The 23,651-nt window shown below is 47.5% G+C and overlaps 1 protein-coding gene and 1 non-coding gene across 2 annotated transcripts; both read right to left on the reverse strand.

Moving 5' to 3' along the window:
• Window positions 1–3,564: 3,564 nt before the first annotated feature.
• On the reverse strand, window positions 3,565–3,954 carry LOC120405482. Its single transcript, XR_005598597.1, has one exon.
• Window positions 3,955–6,856: 2,902 nt separating this feature from the next.
• TMEM167B (transmembrane protein 167B) lies at window positions 6,857–9,060 on the reverse strand. The gene is made up of 3 exons (XM_039533708.1): window positions 8,899–9,060; window positions 8,533–8,664; window positions 6,857–8,191 (listed from the first exon to the last, which is right to left on the reverse strand). The coding sequence occupies exons 1-3, from the start codon at window positions 8,906–8,908 to the stop codon at window positions 8,109–8,111; spliced, it is 225 nt and encodes a 74-aa protein (XP_039389642.1). The 5' UTR covers window positions 8,909–9,060; the 3' UTR covers window positions 6,857–8,108.
• Between the last annotated feature and the right edge of the window lie 14,591 nt (window positions 9,061–23,651).

Here is a 23,651-nt window from a genome sequence, read left to right on the forward strand (position 1 = left end):
CAGTGCAAATGCCTAATGTAGATGGATTTAAACCAGGTTAATTAATTAAATTACCTGGTTAAAATAATCCAGATTAAATGGCTGTATAGTGGGAGTTTACATCTGTGCAATTAAATGGATTATTTATACTGGTGCAAAATAGCCATGTGCAGATCAGTGGCTATACATGACACATCCAGCCCCAGGGTCAGGCCAAAAGTGAAATGAGTTTGATGATCTCAACTCTACAGCTGCTTTATATTTGTCTGAACTCCTCTGGGGAATAGTTGGTCTAAGAGTAGGAGCAGCCAGTCAGAGGCAAGGTTGAGACAGATAAGGCTTGACAGAATTCAAGCACCTTTCCAATGTGGAAGATGCTACTGTAGCACTTGCCTGCATTACACTTCGCTCACACCAGCAGCTGCTCATTTCCCCCTCCATGTATGCCTGAGGAACAAGAGACCCACACACCAGTTTACTGCAGCTGTGGATCAGCTCGTGTTTATTCCTCAGCACTCATTGCTGGGCCAGCCCTGCCTTAGCCTGCACAATGGGGAAAGAGCAACTGTAGACTCATACATGATTTTTCACTGGTTTGAAAAACTCTGGTTTCCATTAAAAGAAGTTCCTCTCTTGGCAATAGAAAAGGATGGTGGCAGGATGGATGGGCAGCTAACCAGCCTTCCAGAACCATGGCTCCAGCCAAATGTTACAGCAGCCAAAGGTGTGAACCTCACGACCCCCAATTCACTTCAGTGCCACATTAACCTCCAACTCCAGGCAGGGCTAAGGCACCTCTATGCTACAGGGACTAGCACCACAGCATGGGGGTTCTGACTAGCATGTCCCCAAGCCCAGGAGCTAGGTTGATGGACACTTTCTTCCATTCACCTTGCTGTGTCTACCCCAGGGGCAAGCGTGGCACAGCAACAGCGCTGGAGTGTGGAGTTTGCACAACTGTGAGCACCATAGCGATGTCAACCCAAAATGTAGGCCAGACCTCAGCAGAAATCAACTTGTGGGTTTGTCCGAGAGCTCCCCTCTGCTGGGGGGAGAAGAGGATTGGAACAGGGGTCTCCCACCTCAGGAGCTTGCCCAAACCCCTGGGCATTCTGCTTTGGGTCTCCTTCAATCTCTAAAGCCACTCCACCTTGGATAATTAAATGTGAGTGGTGCATGGGGACTGGACCTTGGCTGTCCCTGAGCTAGAGTCAGTCTCTCTGGCCCAACACAACCTTCATAATTTAGCCACAATGGACCAGTTTCAAGAAGAGGGATTGAGGGAAACCCACATCACAGTATCCCTGGCCCTAGCAGGCAAGATGGGCAGCTGAATTCCTTTGGGACTTAGGCAGGAGACAGGCATCCATCCCCCTAGAGGGAAGCAGCAAGAGGCACCCAGGAACTTCACCCTGAAAACCAAGCGGGGCACCATGTTCAGGCTCAGTGAGAGTTCTGTGGATTACAGTGAGCTGAAAACTGGGATGTAGGAACCTGAATGCCAGCCTGAGCCCCCCCAAGGCCCTTTGTGGATCTGAACCTTCATGACTTGCTTTTCCTGGAGCAGTGAAGCTCTCCCCATGAGAGGCCCTCAAGAGGCTGCTTCAGCTCCTTGTATGTGGGTGACAAATGTATTACTACAGCCAATCAGACTCATCAGCTCTTACACAGAGTCTCACTGAAGTCAACATGCTCACTCATCTGCGTAAGGGCTGCAGCCCTGGGGATGGGTTCATAGGATCAGGCCCCATGGTATGCGTGGTCAGAATGACAGCTCCTAGGGCAGGGGTAGACAACTTATGGCACACGTGCCGAAGGCAGCATGTGAGCTGATTTTCAGTGGCACTCACACTTCCCGGGTCCTGGCCCCCGGTCCAGGGGGCTCTGCATTAATTTTAAATGAAGCTTCTTAAACATTTTTAAAACCTTATTTACTTTACATACAACAATAATTTAGTTATATATTATAGACAATGTATTACCAGCCTGCACAACCTTAAATTAGAGTGAATAAATGAAGACTCAGCACACCACTTCTGAAAGGTTGCCAACCCCATCCTAGGATCTTGCCAGTGAAGCAGACAGTGCTAGAGGGGTTCAGAGAGGCCACTGAAAGCACACTCTGGGAGAGCTGAGCTAGATTTCAGTGCCCCTTTAACACCATTATGTTTTAGTGATGGGGGGTCAGGGGAGAATAAGCCATTGACAGAGAACCTCTGTTGAGGGGCATTGCTTTGTTTCTCCACCCTGCCTGAAACCAGCTTGCTCTCACATCCATTTCAGCCCTGCTCCCCACATCTGCTGTAAGATCACCCCCATTGCCTCCAAGCTATTTGCACTAGGCTGTGCAAAGCAAGTGTCCCCAGGATAATCCTGAGCTACTCTTCAGCTCACCAGGGTATTGCACTCCCAGCGCTGGGTGTGTTGTGTGAACTCCCATGATACCAACCCATCACCCCAGGGCACACATGCCAAGCAGGATGGCCTTGGGTGCCAAAACAAACACCTACTCTCAGCAATTGCCCTGGAAGGGCCAGAAGTGCAGCAAAAATAACCAAAGGCTTGAGCCCTTGAAGTGGTTTTAATACTGAGAGCTATAAACTCTTGTAGGAGCTTTGAGCAAAGACCATCTCCCCCCATTACAGTCAACCATTAGCTAATGATCAGGATCATTTATTTTCTTCTGGAGAATATTAAGCTACTCCAGCCTGCATGCAATCTGGGGAGCTGAACACCAGAGATTACAAGGAGGATTTTAAGGAGTGGAGGGTACCACAGTGTGGCTCAGATTTTGAACGCTCAGTTCCCTTCACAGCACTAAAATAAAGGGCCACATCTGTATGCTGCACGTTGAGCCTACTTGAACCGCACCCCCCTGTGAGTGCAGAGCACATCCAAGTATGGTCCTGTTACTGGCAAAGCAGCATATCTAGAAGCACTGCTGAAGTCTAGCTAAATACCAGAGCCACGCAGCTAAATCACCCTCTGGCCAATGGGGCAGGATAACAGGCAGCCCCCAGTCACCCTGGGCAACACCACCACGTTTAAATGCAGACTTACAAGAATTTTAATTTATTTATTATGAGCTTGACCCCCATCCCCTCCGAACCCGCCGCCCAGCAGGAAGCCCCCAGAGCGGCACGCATTCCTTAGGGAGAAACGAAGGGCCATGCGTTCCAGGGGCAGATGGAGCCCCAAGCCTAGCTGGGGCTGCTGGCCAGACACCGCAGGGCTCCAGGACACAACGCTTCCCGGGGAAAACTGTGGCCCGGGCGGCTCATTGCAGTCGGCTGCTCGTGGGCCCAGGCGGGTTGATCAGGGTCTCTCCGCCTGTAGCGCAAGGAAGCCCCAGGCAACCCCGCTCCTCATGGGCCTCCCGCGGGCGGCTGGAAGGGGAGTTGCTGCCCTGGGGCGACCGTGTGCACAAAGCTACCAGCGGCTGCTCTGCAGTCCTTGCTCCGCGCCCTGAGAGCCAGCGCCGCCCTGCCCGGAAACACCCCCGGCTCGCGACACACACACACACCCCGAAGGGCTCGGCCGCACCCTCCCCCCACGCTGCCCCAGGCAGGCCCAGCGCCGCCGGGCTCAGATCAGAATCGCCTCGATACTCATGGGCCGGGGGGCTCAGGCCAGCGAGGACCCGCCCCGCGGCCTCATCTATCTGATCGACTCATCATCTCTGAGCGCCGGGCGGGCCGGCTGCGGCCTCCAACTCTGCCCCGCACAGCGCCCGCGGGCTTCGCGGGAGGGGTCTTCTCATCTCGGGCCGGGCGGCCGCCCCCGGCCCGATCGAATAAGATCAACGTGTAGGCGATATCCCAGCAGGGCCGCACGCACCCCCCACCCCACCCCACATCGCTGCACACGCACACCCCCACGCACGCTCAGGTGCACACTCAACTCCCTGCACACTCACTCACGCGCCATCCGCTCCCCTGCAGGGCTCCGCATGCGCAACAACTCCCTTTTATACAGCCTGGGGCCGCATTGCATCATGGGAGCACCAGCTGCCTCCATAGAGCTCTCCCCAAACGGGCCGCGGCCTCTCGGGCGCCCTCTTCGGCCGGGAGGATTCCACGCAACCCTCCTGCCTGGACCGCTGCTTTTCACCTCCAGCTTTCTTTGCCCCCAGCCAGGACCCGGGCCGGGTGAGCTGGAATCGGGACATCTCCGCAACTCCAGCCAACAACATTATTTTAACATAACTTAGAAACAAGGATTAGCTGAAAACATGTGTGTTTTACTGAGGGGAGATGTTAACACACTATGAGACTTAAACATCCCATTGTCTCACCCACAGAATTCTTCTGCAGAACTGGGAGGGACCTTAAACACCTGCTAGCATCAGTCCCAAACCAGAGGATGGATACAGTCCACAGTGGCTGGGGCAGCTCCATAGTATAAAATTGTCTTGTTTTAGAGATACAGACAGAAAACTTAAGCTGCACAAATACAAATGTGAGGTAGATCTGTGCATATGCAGGAAGGCCAGAGAAAGTCACTATCAGTTCTCAGGCTCTAAATATTCAATTATTTTCCATGCAGGGAGGAGATTTTTTCCCTCTGTATTTTTCTGTGATTTGCATTGTAGTTTGATAAATGTATTCTGACCGCCTAGTTTACTTGGTTCATAGCTTTTAGAGCTTGTATGATTTCTGGTTTTGTCTGTGCAGAGTAGATCACACCAGACACAGGCATGCTCAGCCCCAGTCTAGCACAATTCAGTAACACCAGTCACCCCATCTGTGCAGGCCAGAACACACTGCTATAACATGCTAACTCACTTCCATGCTGTAGCAGGGTCTGGGAACATGTTTGTTTTGTTAGCATAGAAGGGACATAATTTGACTCCTGTGGGCTATAATACTTGGGTCTAATATTGGTTGCTGGGTTTAGTGTGTGGGTGCTAGAGGAGGTCAGTTTAGATATTCTGCTGGTCCCTTCTGGCCTTTGTTGAATGAAATTCCTGCATCTGGTCAACTGCATAGTCAGCCCACTCCAAAATTCTGTCCTGCAGTGCCCTCTGCCATACCCACAAGGCTAGCACACGCTCCATATAGCCAGTAACCAGACTATAGAGAGGGGATGTGTTTTCCAGGCTCTGCTACAACAGGGTCAGTTTAGACTCCATTCTAGGTGAGGGCTGAAGCTTCCACATTCATTCACCAATGAGCAAAATCAGAGAAGCAGAAAGGGGCCAAGTGAGAGGAAGGGTGGCACAGAAGACAGGGTGCTAGCATAAAACTTCGAAGACTCAGGTTGCAATCCCTGTTCTCCCATAGACTTCTTGTGTGACCCTAGGGTAGTGATTTAGTCACACTGTGCCTAGGGGGAGTGAGGATAAACATTAAAGATTATGAGGTGCCCAGATATTAGGGTCTGGGAGCCCTAGAAGAACCAACTGTGGATTTTACACTATCTTTAGTATTCACAGTCCCTCAGAACACCAACTTAAATGTCTAATACCCTCCCCCTAACACATCTGAATCTGTGCCCAGACCTCCAAGAACAGTAGCCATGCACAAAAGTCCCTATTTCAACTGGGCTTTCCTAATGGCTATTGTGGGAAAAGAGGGTTAAGAAGCTCACATGCTGGGTTCCATCCACAGAAGTTTTCATGGGAGTGACATTGAGTTCCCATCATAGAATCATAGACGATTAAGGGTGGAAGAGACCTCAGGAGGTCATCTAGTCCAATCCCCTGCTCAAGGCAGGACCAATCCCCAACTAAATCATCTCAGCCAGGACTTTGTCAAGCCAGGCCTTAAAAACCTCTAAGGATGGAGATTCCACCACCTCCCTAGGTAACCCATTCCAGTGCTTCACCACCCTCCTAGTGAAATAGTGTTTCCTAATAGCCAACCTAGACCTGCCCCACTGCAACTTGACACCATTGCCACCACAGAGAACAGCTGAGCTCCATCCTCTTTGGAACCCCACTTCAGGTAGTTGAAGGCTGCTATCAAATCCCCCCCTTACTCCTCTCTTCTGCAGACTAAACAAGCCCAGTTCTCTCAGCCTCTCCTCGTAAGTCATGTGCCCTAGCCCCCTGATCATTTCATAGAATCATAGACTTTAAGGTCAGAAGGGACCATCATGATCATCTAGTCTGACCTCCTGCACATTGCAGGCCACAGAACCTCGCCCACTCCTGAAATATCCCCTAACCTCTGGCTGAGTTACTGCCCTCCACTGGACTCTCTCCAATTTGTCCACATCCTTTCTGTTGTTGGGGGCCCAAAACTGGATGTGGCCTCACCAGTGCCAAATAGAGGGGAATAATCACTTCCCTTGATCTGCTGGCAATGCTCCTACTTATACAGCCCAATATGCCGTTATCTTTCTTGGCAACAAGGTCACACTGCTGGCTCATATCCAGCTTTTCATTCAATGTAATCCCCAGGACCTTTTCAGCATCACACACTTGGAGAATGTTTCACAGGGAAGTGTTGTCCCATTAACTGATGTGTACATTAATTGAACAGCTGCCTTTAAGGGGGTCACCAGGCTTATAAGAAGGTGATAAACATAGAATGCAGATGGCATTTTTAGCTAAGTAGTTCTAGAACTCCACTGCTCTGCAAACAAGAAACTAAACAGATAGGTAACAGTTTGTGACCTCAAATCCCTGAGCTGCCTTCCAAGCTCTTGGTAGCACATGGTTAACCAGACCCATTCACATCACTGCCAATCCTAGTGTAACAGGCGCACAAATAAGGCAGCACATAAAAAACTCTATTCTACTGAGACCTGATCCAAAGCCAATGCAAGTCAATGGAAAGACTCCTATTGACTCCAATGGGTGCTGGCTACTAGAAAGGCAAAGTGAGGCTAGGAAGGGAATACCTCAGCCTTTGCCAAATGAAAATGGACAAAGTCAGTAGGGAAAAGACATTTTATTGGCAAGTTTTTTATTCATGATTTTATAAACAATGGAGAATTTTAAAAAACTAAGCTACAAAAAAGTAGTTGAGTGATCCCTTCACTGCAACTACTGTAGGGGATTGATTCCTACATTTCAATCTGGGTGTGTAGAAGCTGGAGAGAATAGCTCAATAGAGGTGAAAAACAAATTGAGAAGACAGGCCCATTGGAGATGGAAATAAAGTACAGAATAACATCAGTATAGGAGGCATTTGTCTTTAACAATCTATACACTTTCCAAATATACAAGTCGCGATGTTAAAATGTGGCTTAGACATTATCTTTACTATTAAGTTTAGTTACATAGTGTTCCCACCCCCTCCCCACCTACTCCCTCCTTAGTATAAATATCGAGGCTTGTGTTGGCTTCTAAACCACTTTCATCCAGGACATTGTTCAAGGACAAGGATGATTTGTATGTCAGGGTCCCAGAGAGCAAGCAGTTTTCTAGACACCTGTAGCTCATGCTACATTTACACCAATGACACACTGCTGTCACTGAACAGTGATTTGCTGCCCATTGCAATCCAGATCTACTTTCTGCTTGGAAAACCTTCTTACATGAATATAGAAGGTAGTCTTCAGAACCACATTAGATGAGTTTCATTTTGTTACCTATTGAGAAGTTTCAGTTGAAGTCTGTGCTTTTAGGATATCATCTCCCTAGTCTTAGGCCCCCAAAATACGTAGCTCTAACACAAGAGTGTCATTACGGTCAACTTATCTCCCTCCCCCGCTGTTCTTACTACACTTATTGGGATTTAAAGATATTATCTCTAAAATAGCTTAAATGCAACCTGTTCCCATCTATGTTCTGTCAAACTGAAAACTGTATCCATTCTGGTAGGCCCAAGCAATTAATCGTGAAACAACACAAGGTTCTCCTTAAGCAGACCATATAATGTTATAGGAAAGAGGATTTGATCTGTATACATACATAAAGTAATCTTTGCTGATTACTTTATAAAGGGATAGGAAGATAAAAGAACATCTTCTCACTTTGCTGAAAGCACAGAGAACTTGGAGCCGTTGTGAAGAGCAGAGGGTCACTCTCTTGGTTTGGAAAAGGCTTGGTAATGGGGGCATTTCCTCTTGGCATCGCCAAACTGGGCTCTGTCCATTCCATTGACCTCTCTCTGCCTCAGGTAAGTTCTCCTTTTCAGCAGCTTCTCCCAAACAGGTGTGTGTGTCTGAAGCCTTGAGATTCATTTTATGAACAGAACGTAAAAAGCCATCACAATGCAGGATATAGCCACCGCTGCATGAAGTCTGGTGCCGATCACTGCAGCTGAAAGACAAAATGAAGATACATAGCAGCTCCAGCACACATCTCAGGATGACACTCACTAAGGCTCACAACACCTACATGTAGATAACTGTCAGACCCATTTTACTGATGGTTTAGTGACTGAAAGGTTAAACAGCTGCTATCCCCTTAGAAGAAAGTTACAGTGAATCAGGAGCAAACCCAGGAGCAGGCCCCAGGTGTCTTGGCTCCCATGCCTTGCTCTCACCTGCCCAGGGGTTTCCTAGGGCAGGTAGCCTCGTGCCCTCCGTGAGTGGAGCGTTGCAACGCTGGGACCCCCGGTTTTCCTGCCCGCGCCCCCGCTGGCCCAGCCCCCGCCTTACCTTTGTAGAACACGCCCCAGACCCCGCGCTTCTCCGAGAGCAGCCAGGCCTTGAGCCGCGGCACCTTCCGGAAGTAGGCGCAGGTGCAGACGAAGAGCAGGCCGAACACCAGCACCCCGTCCAGCGAGTAGGCTGCAAGGCAAGGGGAGCAGCGCGTCACCGGCTGCAGCGGGCGCGGGCCCAGCCCCGTCCCGGGTCCTTCCCCCCTCCCCGGGCCCCCCCGGCTCCCTCACATCTCTGCGCCCCGGAGGCCCGGGCCAGGCAGGCAGCTGAGAGGCGGCCACTGGCCAGCGCCGCCCGGCCCGAGAGCCGCCGTCCCCCCCGCGGAACCCAGGCGTCCGAGCTCGGGCTACGCCCGCCCCTCACCGTTGGTCATGGCGATGGGGAGGGGCGGCCGCTTTGGAGTCGCGAGCGGCTCCCGTCACCGCATCTCACAAACCGGGGCGCCCTGATCCTCTCTGCGCATGCGCCACAACCGGCCAGCCCACAGCCAACGCGACAGCCGGAACCGCCAGGTAGAGCCAGCCGAGCGCAGAAAGCGCAGGCCAGACGCAGCCAGTCGAAGACCGAGCGGCTAGGCGACGCCAATCAAACGAATTAACGCGATTACGCCTCCTCAATCGAGTACCGATAGGCGACTCCAATTTTTTAAAATTTCATTATTATTGGTATCAGGCCTAGACCCAAGCTGGGATCAAGCCCCTACTGTGTCAGCATGGCATACACACTGAAAGATAGTCACTGTCCCAAAGAGCTCACAGTACACACAGGCACAGGTAGGGTTGCCAACCCTCCAGGATTGTCTCAAGGAATTAAAGATTATTTTTTAATGAAAGGTTATGTCATGGGATGAAACCAACCAGAATTGGCAACCCTAGGCACAGAGTGGGAGGGTAAACTGAGGCACATAAAGAGGAAGGGACTGGCCATAAGTCACCCAGTAGTAGTGTTGGTGGCATCAGGCATCTATATTAGGCCTGAATGAACCAAAGATATTCTATGACAACCTAAAGGGCCCCATGTTAAACTGTAATCGACCTCACAAGCCAGTAACCGAGAATGGAATGTGTGGCAACTAGTTATCAGTGCAACACTGATACCAGGAGGCAATTATAAAGCCTGCTTGCACCTGGCTGAAGGGAGTGAAACAAAATAACCGGTTGGGAAAAAGTTACTAACGAGATAATTTGTTTGCTGCCAAGTATGATTTAACTTGCTTAGTATAATTGCTATTTTATAATGTATCTGCTATATGGGAACTAGAAGGGAGGGAAGAAGAGGGGAGGGGGGGAAGAGAGGGCTGGGCAGTGGGGGTAATAGAGATGCTTAGCTGAAATCATGTATAAAGACAGAGAGCTGCTTGTATGGAGTGTGCTTGATTTGAGACTTGTCTGTCTCCAAGTACCGTGCTTTGAGATCTCAAATAAACCTTTGTTTGCTTCTCCACCTTGGTGTGTCTATTGGAGCGAGGCACACCGGGCAACGAACCACTGTTGCTGTCGCCTCAGGCCTTTGTGCCGGCAAGAGTAGGATGACCAGGTGTCTGGATTTTGACTGGAACACCCAGTTGAAAATGGACCCTGGTGTCTCTGGTCAGCACCTCTGACTGGGCCATTAGAAGTCCAATTGGTGGTGCTGTGGCACTAAGGCAGGCTAGCCCCAACCTGTTCTGGCTCCATGCTGTGCCCTGGAAGCAGCCAGAAGGTCCGACTCCTATGCAGGGGGGCCACATGGCTCTACACGCTGCCCCTGCCCCGAGCACTGGCTCTGCACAATGGGAGGTGGGGGGTGGGCAGTGCCTGCAGGCGAGAGCGGTGCGTGGAGCCTCCTGCACCCCTCCCCCCCACCTAGGACCTGGACTTGTTGGCTGCTTCTGGGGCACGTGCAACATGGTGCCAGGACAGACAGGCAGCCTGCCTTAGCACCGCCCTCGCCCCTGCTGTGCCACTGACTGGGAGCTGCCCGAGGTAAGCCCACGCCCCAACCCCAAGCCCCAACCCCCTAGCCCAGCCCTGACCCCCCCAACCTGGAGCACCCTCCTGCACCCCAAACCCCTCTTCCCCAGCCCCACTCCAGAGCCTGCACCCCCAATTAGAGCCCTCACCCCCTCCCGTACCCCAACCCCCTGCCCCAGCACAGTGAAAGTGAGTGAGAGTGGGGGAGAGCGAGCCACAGAGCGAGGGGGAATGTAGTGAGCAGGGGGTGGGGCCTTAGGGGTGGGGCAGGGGCATTGCCTCAGGGAAAGGGCGGGGCTAGGGTGTTTGGTTTTGTGCGACTAGAAGGTTGGCAACTCTACCCAGCAGCAAGTGGCAGAGCTGGAGAAAGAACCCAGCCCAGTACCCCATCCACTAGATGCCTCTAAATCACGCCGCAGTAGCTGCACAGAGACATCCCAGTTTCCATTACTAGTGCTGAGCTGTGGCTTTGCTGCTCAAATTTATGGTTTTATGGTAAATATAAGTGAGGATAGGTGAGTGTGTCTGTTGTGCGGGAAGCTTCGTGTTGATTTGTGCGGGTGGTGAATGAGGGGTGTTTGCTGCAGCAAGGGGTTATGTGTAGGAGCAGCTAGAGAGTAATTCTTAATTTAGTCCTACGTGGAACACAGGATCTGATCTAAGAGGTGAATATAGCTGAACCGCTTAGTAATTGCAACCATAATGTAATTATATTGAACATCATTGTAGGGGAAATACCAAAGAAACCTACCACAGTAGTATTTAACTTGAAAAAGGGGAACTATTAAAAAATGAGTAGGCCAGTTAAATGAAAATTAAAAGGAGCCGTGTAATAGGGTTCTCAGTGGGCTGGGAGGCCTAGGGGTTAGCATCCACTCAGTCCTGGAGAAGTGGTAGGGGAACCCTGGCCCACCACCTCCACCAGATTCTGACCCAGGGCCCTAGGAGGGTCAGCAGTGTTTGACCTCCGGGGCAACCCTCTGAGTTACTCTCTGTGACACTCTATGCCCCAGAGCAATACCCTGACACCCCCATATTCACCACTGTCATATAATTATGTGTTTTGTACAAAGTATGCCTTGTGAGGTATCATTCTAAAAGTCTTGATCTACTAAACATTAATATCTCATTGGATTGTACATTCTATCATTGTATGTGAAGTTATGAAGTTTTGCTATGTATGTGTTGCTATGTACATGCAGGGCCAGTTAGACAGGCAGAACTGCCGAGTCTCATTGCGTGGATGAGACGCTGGTGTAGCGAGGAGGGGTTTAGCTTTATTAGGAACTAGGGAAACTTTTAGGAAAGAGGGAGCCTATACGGGAAGGATGGGCTCCACCTAAACCAAAATGGAACCAGATTGCTGGCACTTAACATTAAAAAGGTCGTAGAGTAGTTTTTAAACTAAGGGCTGAGGGAAAGCTGACAGGTGCAGAGGAGCACATAGTTTGGACATCCCTTAGGGGAGGATCTACTAATAGAGAATCTCTATGTTCTAGTGAGGACAAGAGGATGGAAAATGATAAAATACAGGCAGGGTCTGATCAGAAACAGTAAAATAAAGAAGAGTCCCATTCAATTGCATCGTGTAATGTCAGACCGCTAAAAGGAGACAAGTTTTTAAAGTGCTTATATACCAATGCTAGAAGACTAAATAATAGAATGGGCGAACTAGAGTGCTTCATATTAAATTAGGAGATTGATATAATAGGCATCACAGAAACTTGATGGAATGAGGATAATCAATGGGATACAGTAATACCAGGGTACAAAATATATCGGAAAGACAGAACAGGTCATGCTGGTACGGGAGTGGCGCTATATGTGAACGAAAACATAGAATCAAATGAAGTAAACATCGTAAATGAATCAAACTGTACCATAGAATCTCTATGAATAATTCCATGCTCTAATAATAAGAATATAGCGGTAGAGATATATTACCAACCACCTGACCAGGATGGTGATAGTGACTGGTTAGGGAGATTAGAGAGGCTATTAAAATAAAAAACTCAATAATAATAATGGGGAATTTCAAGTATCCCCATACTGACTGGGTACATGTCACCACAGGATGGGATGCAGAGATAAAGTTTCTTGACACCTTAAATGACTGCTCCTTGGAGCAGCTGGTCCTGGAACCCACCAGAAGAGAGGCAATTCCTGATTTAGTCCTAAGTGGAGCAGAGGATCTGGTCCAAGAAGTGAATATAGCTGGACCGCTTGGTAATAGTGACCATAATATAATTAAATGTAATATCCCTGTGGCAGGAAAAACACCACAGCAGCCCAACACTGTAGCATTTAATTTCAGAAAGGGGAACTACACAAAAATGTGGAGGTTAGTTAAACAGAAATTAAAGGGTACAGTACCAAAAGTGAAATCTCTGCAAGCTGCGTGGAAACTTTTTAAAGGCACCATAATAGAGGCTCAACTTAAATGTATAGCCCAAATTAAAAAACATAGTAAGAGAACCAAAAAAGAGCCACCGTGGCTAAACAACAAAGTAAAAGAAGCAGTGAGAGGCAAAAAGGCATCCTTTAAAAAGTGGAAGTTAAATCCTAGTGAGGATAATAGAAAGGAGCATAAACACTGGCAAATGAAGTGTAAAAATACAGTTAGGAAGGCCAAAAAAGAATTTGAGGAACAGTTAGCCAAAGACTCAAAAAGTAATAGCAATTTTTTTTTTAAATATATCAGAAGCAGAAAGCCTGCTAAACAACCAGTGTGGCCCACTGGACAATTGAGGTGCTAAAGGAGCACTCAAGGACAACAAGGCCATTGTGGAGAAACTAACCTATCATTTAAATCAGCTTTTGTACCAGATGACTAGAGGATAGCTAATGTGACACCAATTTTTAAAAAGGGCTCCAGAGGTGATCCTGGCAATTACAGGCCTGTAAGCCTCACTTCAGTACCGGGCAAATTGGTCAAAACTATAATAAAGAACAATATTGTCAGACATATAGATGAACATAATTTGTGGAGGAAGAGTCAACATGGTTTTAGTAAAAGGAAATCATACCTCACCAATCTCCTAGAATTCTTTGAGGGGGTCAACAAGCATGTGGACAAGGGGGATCCGGTGGACATAGTGTACTTAGATTTTCAGAAAGCCTTTGACAAGGTCCCTCACCAAAGGCTCTTACGCAAAGTAAGCTGCCACGGGGTAAGAGGGAAGGTTCTCTCATGGATTGGTAACTGGTTAAAAGATAGGAAACAAAGGGTAGGAATAAATGGTCAGTTTTCAGAATGGAGAGAGGTAAATAGTGGTGTCCCCCAGAGGTCAGTACTGGGCCCAGTCCTATTCAACATGTTCACAAATGATCTGTAAAAAGGGATAAACAGTGAGGTGGGAAAATTTGCAGATGATACAAAATTACTAAAGATAGTTAAGACCCAGGCAGACTGTGAAGACCTACATAAGGATCTCTCAAAACTGTGTTACTCGGCAACAAAATGGCAGATGAAATTTAATGTTTATAAGTACAAAGTAATGCACATTGGAAAGCATAATCCCAACTATATATATAAAATGATAGGGTCTAAATTAGCTGTTACCACTCAAGAAAGAGATCTTGGAGTCATTGTGGATAATTCTCTGAAAACATCCACTCAATATGCAGCAGCAGTCAAAAAAGCTAACAGAATGCTGGGAATAATTAAGAAAGGGATAGATAATAGGACAGAAAACACCATGTTGCCTCTATATAAACCATGGTACACCCACATTTTGAATACTGTGTGCAGATGTGGTCGCCTTATCTCAAAAAAAGATACATTGGAATTGGAAAATGTTCAGAAAAGGGCAACAAAAATGATTAGGGCTATGGAACAGCTTCCATATGAGGAGAGATTACCTGGCAAATATTAATTAATAAGACTGGGATTTTTCAGTTTGGAAAAGAGATATGATTGAAGTCTATAAAATCATGACTGGTGTAGAGAAAATAGATAAGGAAGTGTTGTTTACTACTTCTCATAGCACAAGAACTAGGGGTCACCAAATGAAATTAATAGGCAGCAGGTTTAAAACAAATAAAAGAAAGTATTTCTTCACACAACACACAGTCAACCTGTGGAACTCCTTGCCAGAGGATGTTGTGAAGGCCAAGACTATAACAGGGTTCAAAAAAGAACTAGATAAATTCATGGAGGATAGGTCCATCAATGGCTATTAGCCAGGATGGGTAGGGATGGTGTCCCTAGCCTCTGTTTGCCAGAAGGTGGGAATGAGTGACAGGGGATGGATCACTTGATGATTACCTGTTCTGTTCATTCCCTCTGGGGCACCTAGCACTGGCCACTGTTGGAAGACAGGATCCTGGGCTAGATGGACCTTTGGTCTGACCCAGTAGGGCCGTTCTTATGTTCTTATGTGTTACTGAAAGATCTTGTGAAGTTGGAAACACCCACAACTAGCCTTTCAGGTACAACAATGAAGAAGCTAAAAGTGCTAATGGCCCATCAACAAAGACAATGGACCATGGAAAAGGTTTGTCCTCACCTTAGCACACTTCAGCCAGCCTGTGAGTAATGGCTGCTATGACTTAGCAAGGCATGCAAGGGTATGTGACCAGACCACATGACACTGAACTCCATTTTGGTACCTGTATTTTTCCACAAACTTGGCTGGGAACTTAGCTTAGAACAAAGGGGTTCCCGCCATATGGAGAAACTATATAAGGTGGGTGTGACATCATGAATTGTCTTCACTCCCCCACAATTCTACAAGAATCTCTGGAAGACAAAGGACTTGGAACGGGGGAGGGGAACCAAGACTGCCCAGCAAATGCCGCCTGTGCCTCAAGAATCTGCAAGCCTGCTTGTATCATCAGTCAGGGTGAGATATTGCTAATTCAAATCCTATCTAGTATATTAGGCTTAGTTCGTGGTTTTGTTTATTTGCCAGGTAATCTGCTTTGATCTGTTTGCTATCACTTATAATCACTTAAAATCAATCTCTCTGTAGTTAATACACTTTTTTTATGTTTTATCTTAACCAGTGTGTTTTTGAGTAAAGTGTTTGGAAAAATCTCAGCTTGGCTAACACAGGCTTGCTGCATATCTTCCCCACATCAAGGAGGAAGCAAACTAATTTATGATCTTGCACTGTACAGACCCCTATGCAGTGCAAGACGGTATAAGTCTTGGTTTATATTCCAGTAGGGGTGCAAGGTTGGGGAGCTAGGAAATTGGCTGGCGCTTCCATAGTTGATCCTTAAGTAGCTTAGGTAAAGCATTCAGGTAACTCAGCTGGGTGTGTGGTGCCACCTGCTGCCGTGTTGGGTAATAACAGGGCCTGGAGAGGCTGGCTAGTATCATCGACAGAGCCGTGTGAGAGAGATCAACCCAGCTGAATGATTTGGGGGCACAGTGGTTCCAATGGCTCCCAGACTGCACCCAGTGGGTAATAACCCATCACACCCTCCATGGGTCGGTTCCTAACACTGCATCCCTCTGCTCCTGGTCCCAGATAAGGAAAAGAAAACCAAGCCATAATCCCAACGAGGCTGAGTGTACAGTCCTGGTATGTCAAGGAGGCATGTCGAGCCCCTTTTGGCAGGAGCCTTCAGGGTAAATCTCTATTCCACCTCCACCTACTAAACTTGGTTACTCCCTTGACAACCCTGTCTCCAGTTGGAGCCTGCTCTGCAGGCCTGGTGGGGTGGGGCTAGCTGGGCCCAGTACTGTCCTCTAACCCTTTCCTTCCCAGTTGAGTACCTCATCACAAACAGTCACAGAAAGGTTGCCAATTTTGGCTGGACATATTTCTGGAGGTTTCATCACATGACTATTTTAAATTAAACATTAATCTTTAATTCCTGGAGACTCCAGGACAATCCTGGAGGCTTGGCAACCCTAAGTCACAGGGTTGCATGCAAGCTGTATGAAAACTTTTTATAAACTCTATAACAGAGGCTCAAATTAAATGTATATGCCCCCTCGACAAAAAACAGTAAGAGGACCAAAAAAATTCCACCATGGCTAAAAGAAGCAGTAAGAGACAAAAAGGCATCCTTTAAAAATTGGAAGTCAAATCCTACTGAGGAAAATAGAAAGGAGCATAAACTCAGTCAAGTCAAACGTAAAATTATAATTAGGCAGGTCAAAAAAGAATTTGAAGAGCAACTAGAAAAGATACAAAAACGAATAGCAATTTTTTTTAAGTACATCAGAAGCAGGAAGCGTAACAGTCAGTGAGGCCATTGGACAATCGAGGTGCTAAAGAAGCACTCAAAGAAAACAAGGTCGTTCTGGAGAAGATAAATGAATTCCTTGCATTGCTCTTCACTGCAGAGGATGTGAGGAAGATTCCCACACCTGAGCCATTCTTTTTAGGTGACAAATCTGGGGAATTGTCCCACTTTGAGGTGTCATTAGAGGAGATTTTGGAACAAATTGATAAATTAAATAGTAATAAGCCACCAGGCCCAGATTGTATTCATGCTAGATTCTGAAGGAACTCAAATATGAAATTGCATAGGGTTGACTAGTAACTGTGGTATGTAACCTATCATTTAAATCAGCCTCCGTACTGGATGACTGGAGGATAGCTAATGTGACGCCAATTTTTAAGAGAGGATTCTGGCAATTACAGGCCAGTAAGCCTAACTTCAGTACCAGGCAAGTTGGTTGAAACTATAGTAAAGAACAGAATTATTAGACAGATAGATGAACACAATATGTTAAGGAAGAGTCAACATAGCTTTTGTAAAGGGAAATCATGCCTCACCAATCTATTAGAATTCTTTGAGCATGTCAACAAAGGTGTGGACAAGGGCAATACAGTTGATATAATGTACTTGGACTTTCAGAAAGGCTTTGACAAGGTCCCTCACCAAAGGCTCTTAAGCAAAGCAAGCAGTTTTGGGGTAAGAGGAAAAGTCCTCTCATGGATCAGTAACTGGTTAAAAGATAGGAAACAAAGGGTAGGAATAAATGGACATTTCTGAGAATGGGTTCCCCAAGGATCTTTCAGCATATTAATAAATGATCTGGAAAAGGGTTTGATCAGTGAGGTGGCAAAGTTTGCAGACAATATAAAATTATTCAAGATCGTTAAGTCCAAAGCAGACTGTGAGGAGTTACAAAGAAATCTCACAAAACTGGGTGACTGGGCAAGAAAATGGCAAATGGAATTCAATGTTGATAAGTGCAAAGTAATGCACTAGAAAACATAATCCAAACTATACATGCAAAAAGATGGCATCTATATTAGCTGTTAGTACTCAAGAAAGAGATTTTGGAGTCATTCTGGATAGTTCTCTGAAAACATCTGCTCCGTGTGCAATGGCAGTCAAAAAAGTTAACAGAATGTTGGGAACCATTAGAAAAGTGATAGATAATAGTACAGTAGATATCATAATGCCACTATAGAAATTCATGGTACGCCCACACCTAAATACTACGTGCAGATTTGGCAGCCCCATTTAAAAAAGATATATTAGAGTGGAAAAGTGTTACACTTATATCAATTATTCATATCAGTGATAATCTATATAATGAGACTTCAAGAACGTTATGCTGAAGCCTAAAATGTCATCATGAAGCAGTGGACAAGGCTACAAGCATGGCCGAAGGCCCTTTTTGTTCAGAATATCACCAGGTTGAATTATCACTCGGTTTTGTGGTTTCTTCCCATCCACAATTTTATGGTCTCAGCCATTTTGACTTTAAGAAATACGCCAGTGCAGTGTACAGCTACAGCAAGGCATGTAGCAATGCCATGCCAAGAGCCGTAGACTATTGTGATATCACAGGTAACTCAACCAATCACTAACCTTACTGTACAGCTAATTTGCATGCAACAGTTTCATTGGTCATATGAGGGAGATGGCTCAGATGGTAGATAAATTGGCTCAACTACTGTACCACATTTCTTTAAAACCACCCACACACCAACACAACCAGCACACACAACAACCCGAGACACACTCAGCTCCTCACAGCAGCACACAGCCCTCATTCGCCACCTGCAGAAATCAAAGCCAACCCCCCAGTACAAACAATGAAATTGTTGAATGCAAATTAGCTGACATTACACCCAGCTACTAGTGTCACAGAAAAAACAATGCGGGTTTGGTCCCACCTCCCACTGGTTGCTCCAGACACCTCCCCTCCACCTGCTAGCTACACCTGATCTGCCTCCCCCTGCTCTGGACACCCCCTTCCTCCTGCCCTCTACATCTTCCTACATCCCATCCCCTGCACCCCCTAAATCCACCTCCTGCTCTCTATGCCCTGCTCCCCCTCACTCTCCCCATCACCAGCCACAGCGTCTCCGCTGCCCCCTCTCCTCTAGCCCCTGAGCTGTAGAGTGGACATGGCTTCCATCTCACTGAAAACTGCAGGAGGTGGCCACCCACTGTAGATAGACTGCAGGGAAACAGAGCCCAGCATGCTGGCTTCAGCCCCACAGACAGTAATGGGAGATGGTGGCCACTCTGAATAAGGGGAAGCGTGTTTTCATGAGACAGGTAAAAACAACCCCCAAATCCCTAGGGTTGCAATAAAATTGCAAGAGCTGGCAATAGCGTGGTGGGGAGTTTGGGTTGGGGAGGGGGGGAAATCAGCCTTTGAAGAAATGTGGTAGTTGGGCCAAGTAATCCACCATCTGTGCAGTCTCCCGCCTGTCACTGACTCATTACCATAAATTAAATTGTTGCATGCAAATTAACTGTAGAGTGCAGATGGTGTTTGGTTGAGTTACCTCTAATATCACAATGGGCTAGGACCCATGGCATGGCAGAGAACCTTGCTGTTCAGTTCTATAGGTTTTATTGCTTATCAGATCTGATCAGGAGAAATCACTTTTAGGCCGGCCTAAGACTGCTCCATTTATCCCCCGATCATGGCAAACTCTTGCAAATTAATGGCAAGTCTTGAGATTTTGGCACCAGACCTGGGGGCGGGGGATGGGAACAATTTTGTGATGACATTTCTCCATTCCCACAATTTTCAGGGCTGCTTCAATGCTGAAGCTACTCTTCTTTTGAGGTTGGACATACTGTCCAAACGCTACCACCCCAAATCCCAGTCATAGGGACTGCAGGGTGCCACCACTGGGCAGAGATAAGAGTCTATGGGTGCAGTAATTGGTCCTTTCTCACTTTAATATGTTTAGACTGGTTTGAAGTGTTACTTGAACTCTGAATTCCCTGAACCCCCCACCCCTAATAGTTCAAGTACAGTTTTCCATGGTGCAAAATAATAAAATATTAAAGAAATGGCCCTATTATGTGAAAACGAGACACATTCCCCCATCGCTGCAACCAACAGAGAAAAAAATCATGATGATGGGGAGCTATTTTCATTTCCAACCTCTGAATCATTTAAGAAAACCAGGCAAGGGGGCTAAGTGACAACTCTCAGCACCTATCACATAATTTACAAAATCCACACATTTTAAAAGCCAGGAAATTAACAGTTAAGGACATTTTAAATATTTAATTGCCCACATTATAAATAAAAAGCATATTATCTCCATCAACTTAAGTAGAAATGAGCTGTTCATCACCACAAAACAACCGTGACTCTGACCTAAAATAAATACTAATTTTTCACATGCACTTTGAAAATATTAAATGCAACAGAAAATCCTTTTGCAACAGCACCATCATAACAACACCTGTTAATCTGCCTCAGATAGCAAGTGCCATGCAATTTCACCAGAAAGCAATAACATTATACATTTTTCTATTAAACTACATGCAGAACATTACTATTCAGAAATAACAGTTATACCTACTGTTAGGCCTGAATAAAGATGTAGCACAAAACCAGTTGTGCCAACCTGACTGGAGTCAAGCATCTAGAGGTTTCTGGGTAATCTCAGAGTGGAAAATACTGAGAAGCAGCATTGTCTCACAAAGCCCTGGGAAACAGTGAGATCAGTGAAGGGGCTGGGACCAGCTCTGTTATATTGAGAAACAAACTGTCTGAGGAACTGATAAGACATACAAGCATCTCACAGTTCTGACTCTAACTTCTTGGTTTAGTGTTCGGTGTGTTTTAACTCCCTCGCATTCCTAACCTTTGGCGCTTGTTGAGATATTAACAATTCAATATTGTAGAGACTAGGCATGCGTATATATTAAAAGGTGTCTAATTTCTAGTTGTTAGACAAAGGGGGTGGATTGCTCTAGTGAATGATCTATGACGTAATAAAACTGTCTATATAAGCTAATACTAAGCTGTAAAGAGGCGGCTGGTTCTCTTCGGATACGAGCTGTTCCTTTATTGACAAGTGCACGTGTCAGTAAAAGAACAGCTCGTATCCGAAGAGAACCAGCCGCCTCTTTACAGCTTAGTATTAGCTTATATAGACAGTTTTATTACGTCATAGATCATTCACTAGAGCAATCCACCCCCTTTGTCTAACAACTAGAAATTAGACACCTTTTAATATATACGCATGCCTAGTCTCTACAATATTGAATTGTTAATATCTCAACAAGCGCCAAAGGTTAGGAATGCGAGGGAGTTAAAACACACCGAACACTAAACCAAGAAGTTAGAGTCAGAACTGTGAGATGCTTGTATGTCTTATCAGTTCCTCAGACAGTTTGTTTCTCAATATAACACAGCTGGTCCCAGCCCCTTCACTGATCTCACTGTTTCCCAGGGCTTTGTGAGACAATTTTGCTTCTCAGTATTTTCCACTCTGAGATTACCCAGAAACCTCTAGATGCTTGACTCCAGTCAGGTTGGCACAACTGGTTTTGTGCTACATCTTTATTCAGGCCTAACACTACTTTACCAAAAAGGTCTACTTTCAAGTCATAAATATACTAACTGATATTCCAGTTTATAGACCAGAGATGGGCACTGTTCCCTCTCCCCCACAGCCTCAGCTCGCTGTGCTGCCAGTGCTCTGGATGGCAGGGCTGCGAGCTCCTGCCGGGCAGCGTGGCTGCGAGAGCCGCCGGCCTGCCCCGGTGTTCCAGACTGCGCGGCAGCATGGCTGTCTCTGGCTGGGCAGCACAGCTGTCAGTCCTGCTGCTCTGAGCAGCATGGTAAGGGGGTGGGGAGTGGGGGGGTTGGATAAAGGGCAGAGGGTCCCGGGGGGCAGTCAAGGGACAAGGAGCAGGGGGCCGTTGGATAGGCATAGGAGTCCTGGGGAGCCTGTCAGGGGGCGAGGGTGTGGATAGGGGTCGGGGCAGTCAGGAGAAAGGGAGCAGGGGGGGGGGTTGGATAGGGGGCAGAGTCCTGGGGGGGCGGTTGGGACCATCAGGGAACAAGGAGCGGGGGGGGTTGGATGGTTCGGGAGTTCTGAGGGGGACAGTCAGGGGGCAGGAAGTGGGAGGGGGAAGATAGGGGGCTGGGGCCAGTCTGTTTGGGGAGGCACAGCCTTCCCTACCTGGCCCTCCATACAGTTTCGGAACCCCGATGTGGCCCTCAGGCCAAAAAGTTTGCCCACCCTGTTATAGACCCATAGACTCATAGACTTTAAGGTCAGAAGGGACCATCATGATCTAGTCTGACCTCCTACGCAACACAGGCCACAGAACCTCACCCACCCTCTCCTATAATAGACCCATGACCTCTAGCTGAGTTACTGACATCCTCAAATCAGGGTTTAAAGACTTCAAGTTAAACCTGCAAGTGACCCGTGCCCCATGCTGCAGAGGAAGGCAAACCCCCCCCCCAGGGTCTCTGCCAATCTGATCTGCAGGAAAATTCTTTCCTGACCCCAAATATGGTGATCAGTTAGACCATGGGCAGCTGGTGAACCAGCTGTTGGGGGAGGCTAGCCTCCACCTCCTCCCCTTCTGCCTGAGGCCCTGCCCCTCCCTTTCCCTTGCTGCCCCCTCCCCCGCAGGAGCCCAGAGCACCTCCACTGTGGCCCCTGGCCCCAGTGCCAGGTGGTCGGGCAGCATGACCACAGCTCCCCAGGCCCAGTGCGCCAGGCGGCCAGGCAGAATGGCAAGGAGAGGCCCTAGGGGAGGAGCGTGGGCAGGGCCACGCCAGGCTGTTTGGGGAAGCAAAGCATCCCCCAGCCTACGATACCTGTCGCCTATGAGTTAGACCCTCAGCATGTGAGCAAGACCCATCAGCCAGACACCTGGGAAAGAATTCGCCGTAGTAACGCAGAGCCCTCCCTCCCCATCTAGTGTCCCATCTACAGCCCTTGGGGATTTTTGCTACCGGCAGTTGCCAGTGGGCCACATGCCATTGTAGGCAACCTCTGTATACCATCCCTGCCCTAAACTTATCAAGCTCAGCAGTGGCACTGTAACAATTTTTATGAGGCGGGGGGATGTGTGTGTGTGGGGTGGAGTGGGGGGCTACAGCCCGTTGAACAAAACTGTAAACCCTGTATATGATGGAAAGCACTTCAAGACACCCCTAGTTCCAGCATCTCTGAAGCTCAGTGTCCTCTTCTAAGGAAATCAAAGTAACCAAAATAAGGCATAAACAATCCATGGGCCAGAGGTAAAGTTTTTGGTTTGCAAGGAAAGATGCATTTCTATAGAACTGAAAAGAACAGTCTGGGAACGTATGATGTGGGCAGCCAGTGTAAGATTTAGGATCTCCGTAACGTTTCACTTTCAGGTTTGTAAGTCTTGTGACAGTTCAGAACATTGCGGGCATTAAGAACCGTGACTGGTCTCGGAAATAAAAGGATTTTACAGCTCTGAGGCTGGGGGGAAGGGGCGGAGGCAGGAAGAGCAGGAACACAGTAACTGAGAATAAGGCCGAGGACTGGAGGCCATTCTGAAGTCACCGCTGTTGCTGGGAGTGCTGTTAAGATATGTATCATTTGCCGATTTCTTTTCCAGGGCATACTTTAAAATGCCTAAGCCCACATCCCTCATCGTCCCTACCCTTATCTATATCCGCCATCTAGGGCAGTGCCCCTTGGCGGCCTGAGGCACCCAGTCTGCCCTGCAGTGTTACTGATTCTGCAAATGCTCTTATCTTGGCCGTCTGCTTGGGGGGGGGGGTGTTCCAGTGGTAGCTCCAGGCACTAATTTAGACTCAAACCCAGGGATCAGTTAGAGCAAGGCCACACCTTACTTCCCTAACACAATGGGATATTCTGGTCAACTCCTGCACTTTCACAGTTGCTTATCAGTAGCAGAGCTGCCCCAGCGGGACATTTTCAGAGGAAAAGGGTATGGAACCTAAGGGACTTAGGCACCCAGATCTCCTAAGGC

Source organism: Mauremys reevesii, linkage group 4 (genome assembly GCF_016161935.1).
Source record: "Mauremys reevesii isolate NIE-2019 linkage group 4, ASM1616193v1, whole genome shotgun sequence".
Lineage (NCBI taxonomy): Eukaryota > Metazoa > Chordata > Testudines > Geoemydidae > Mauremys > Mauremys reevesii.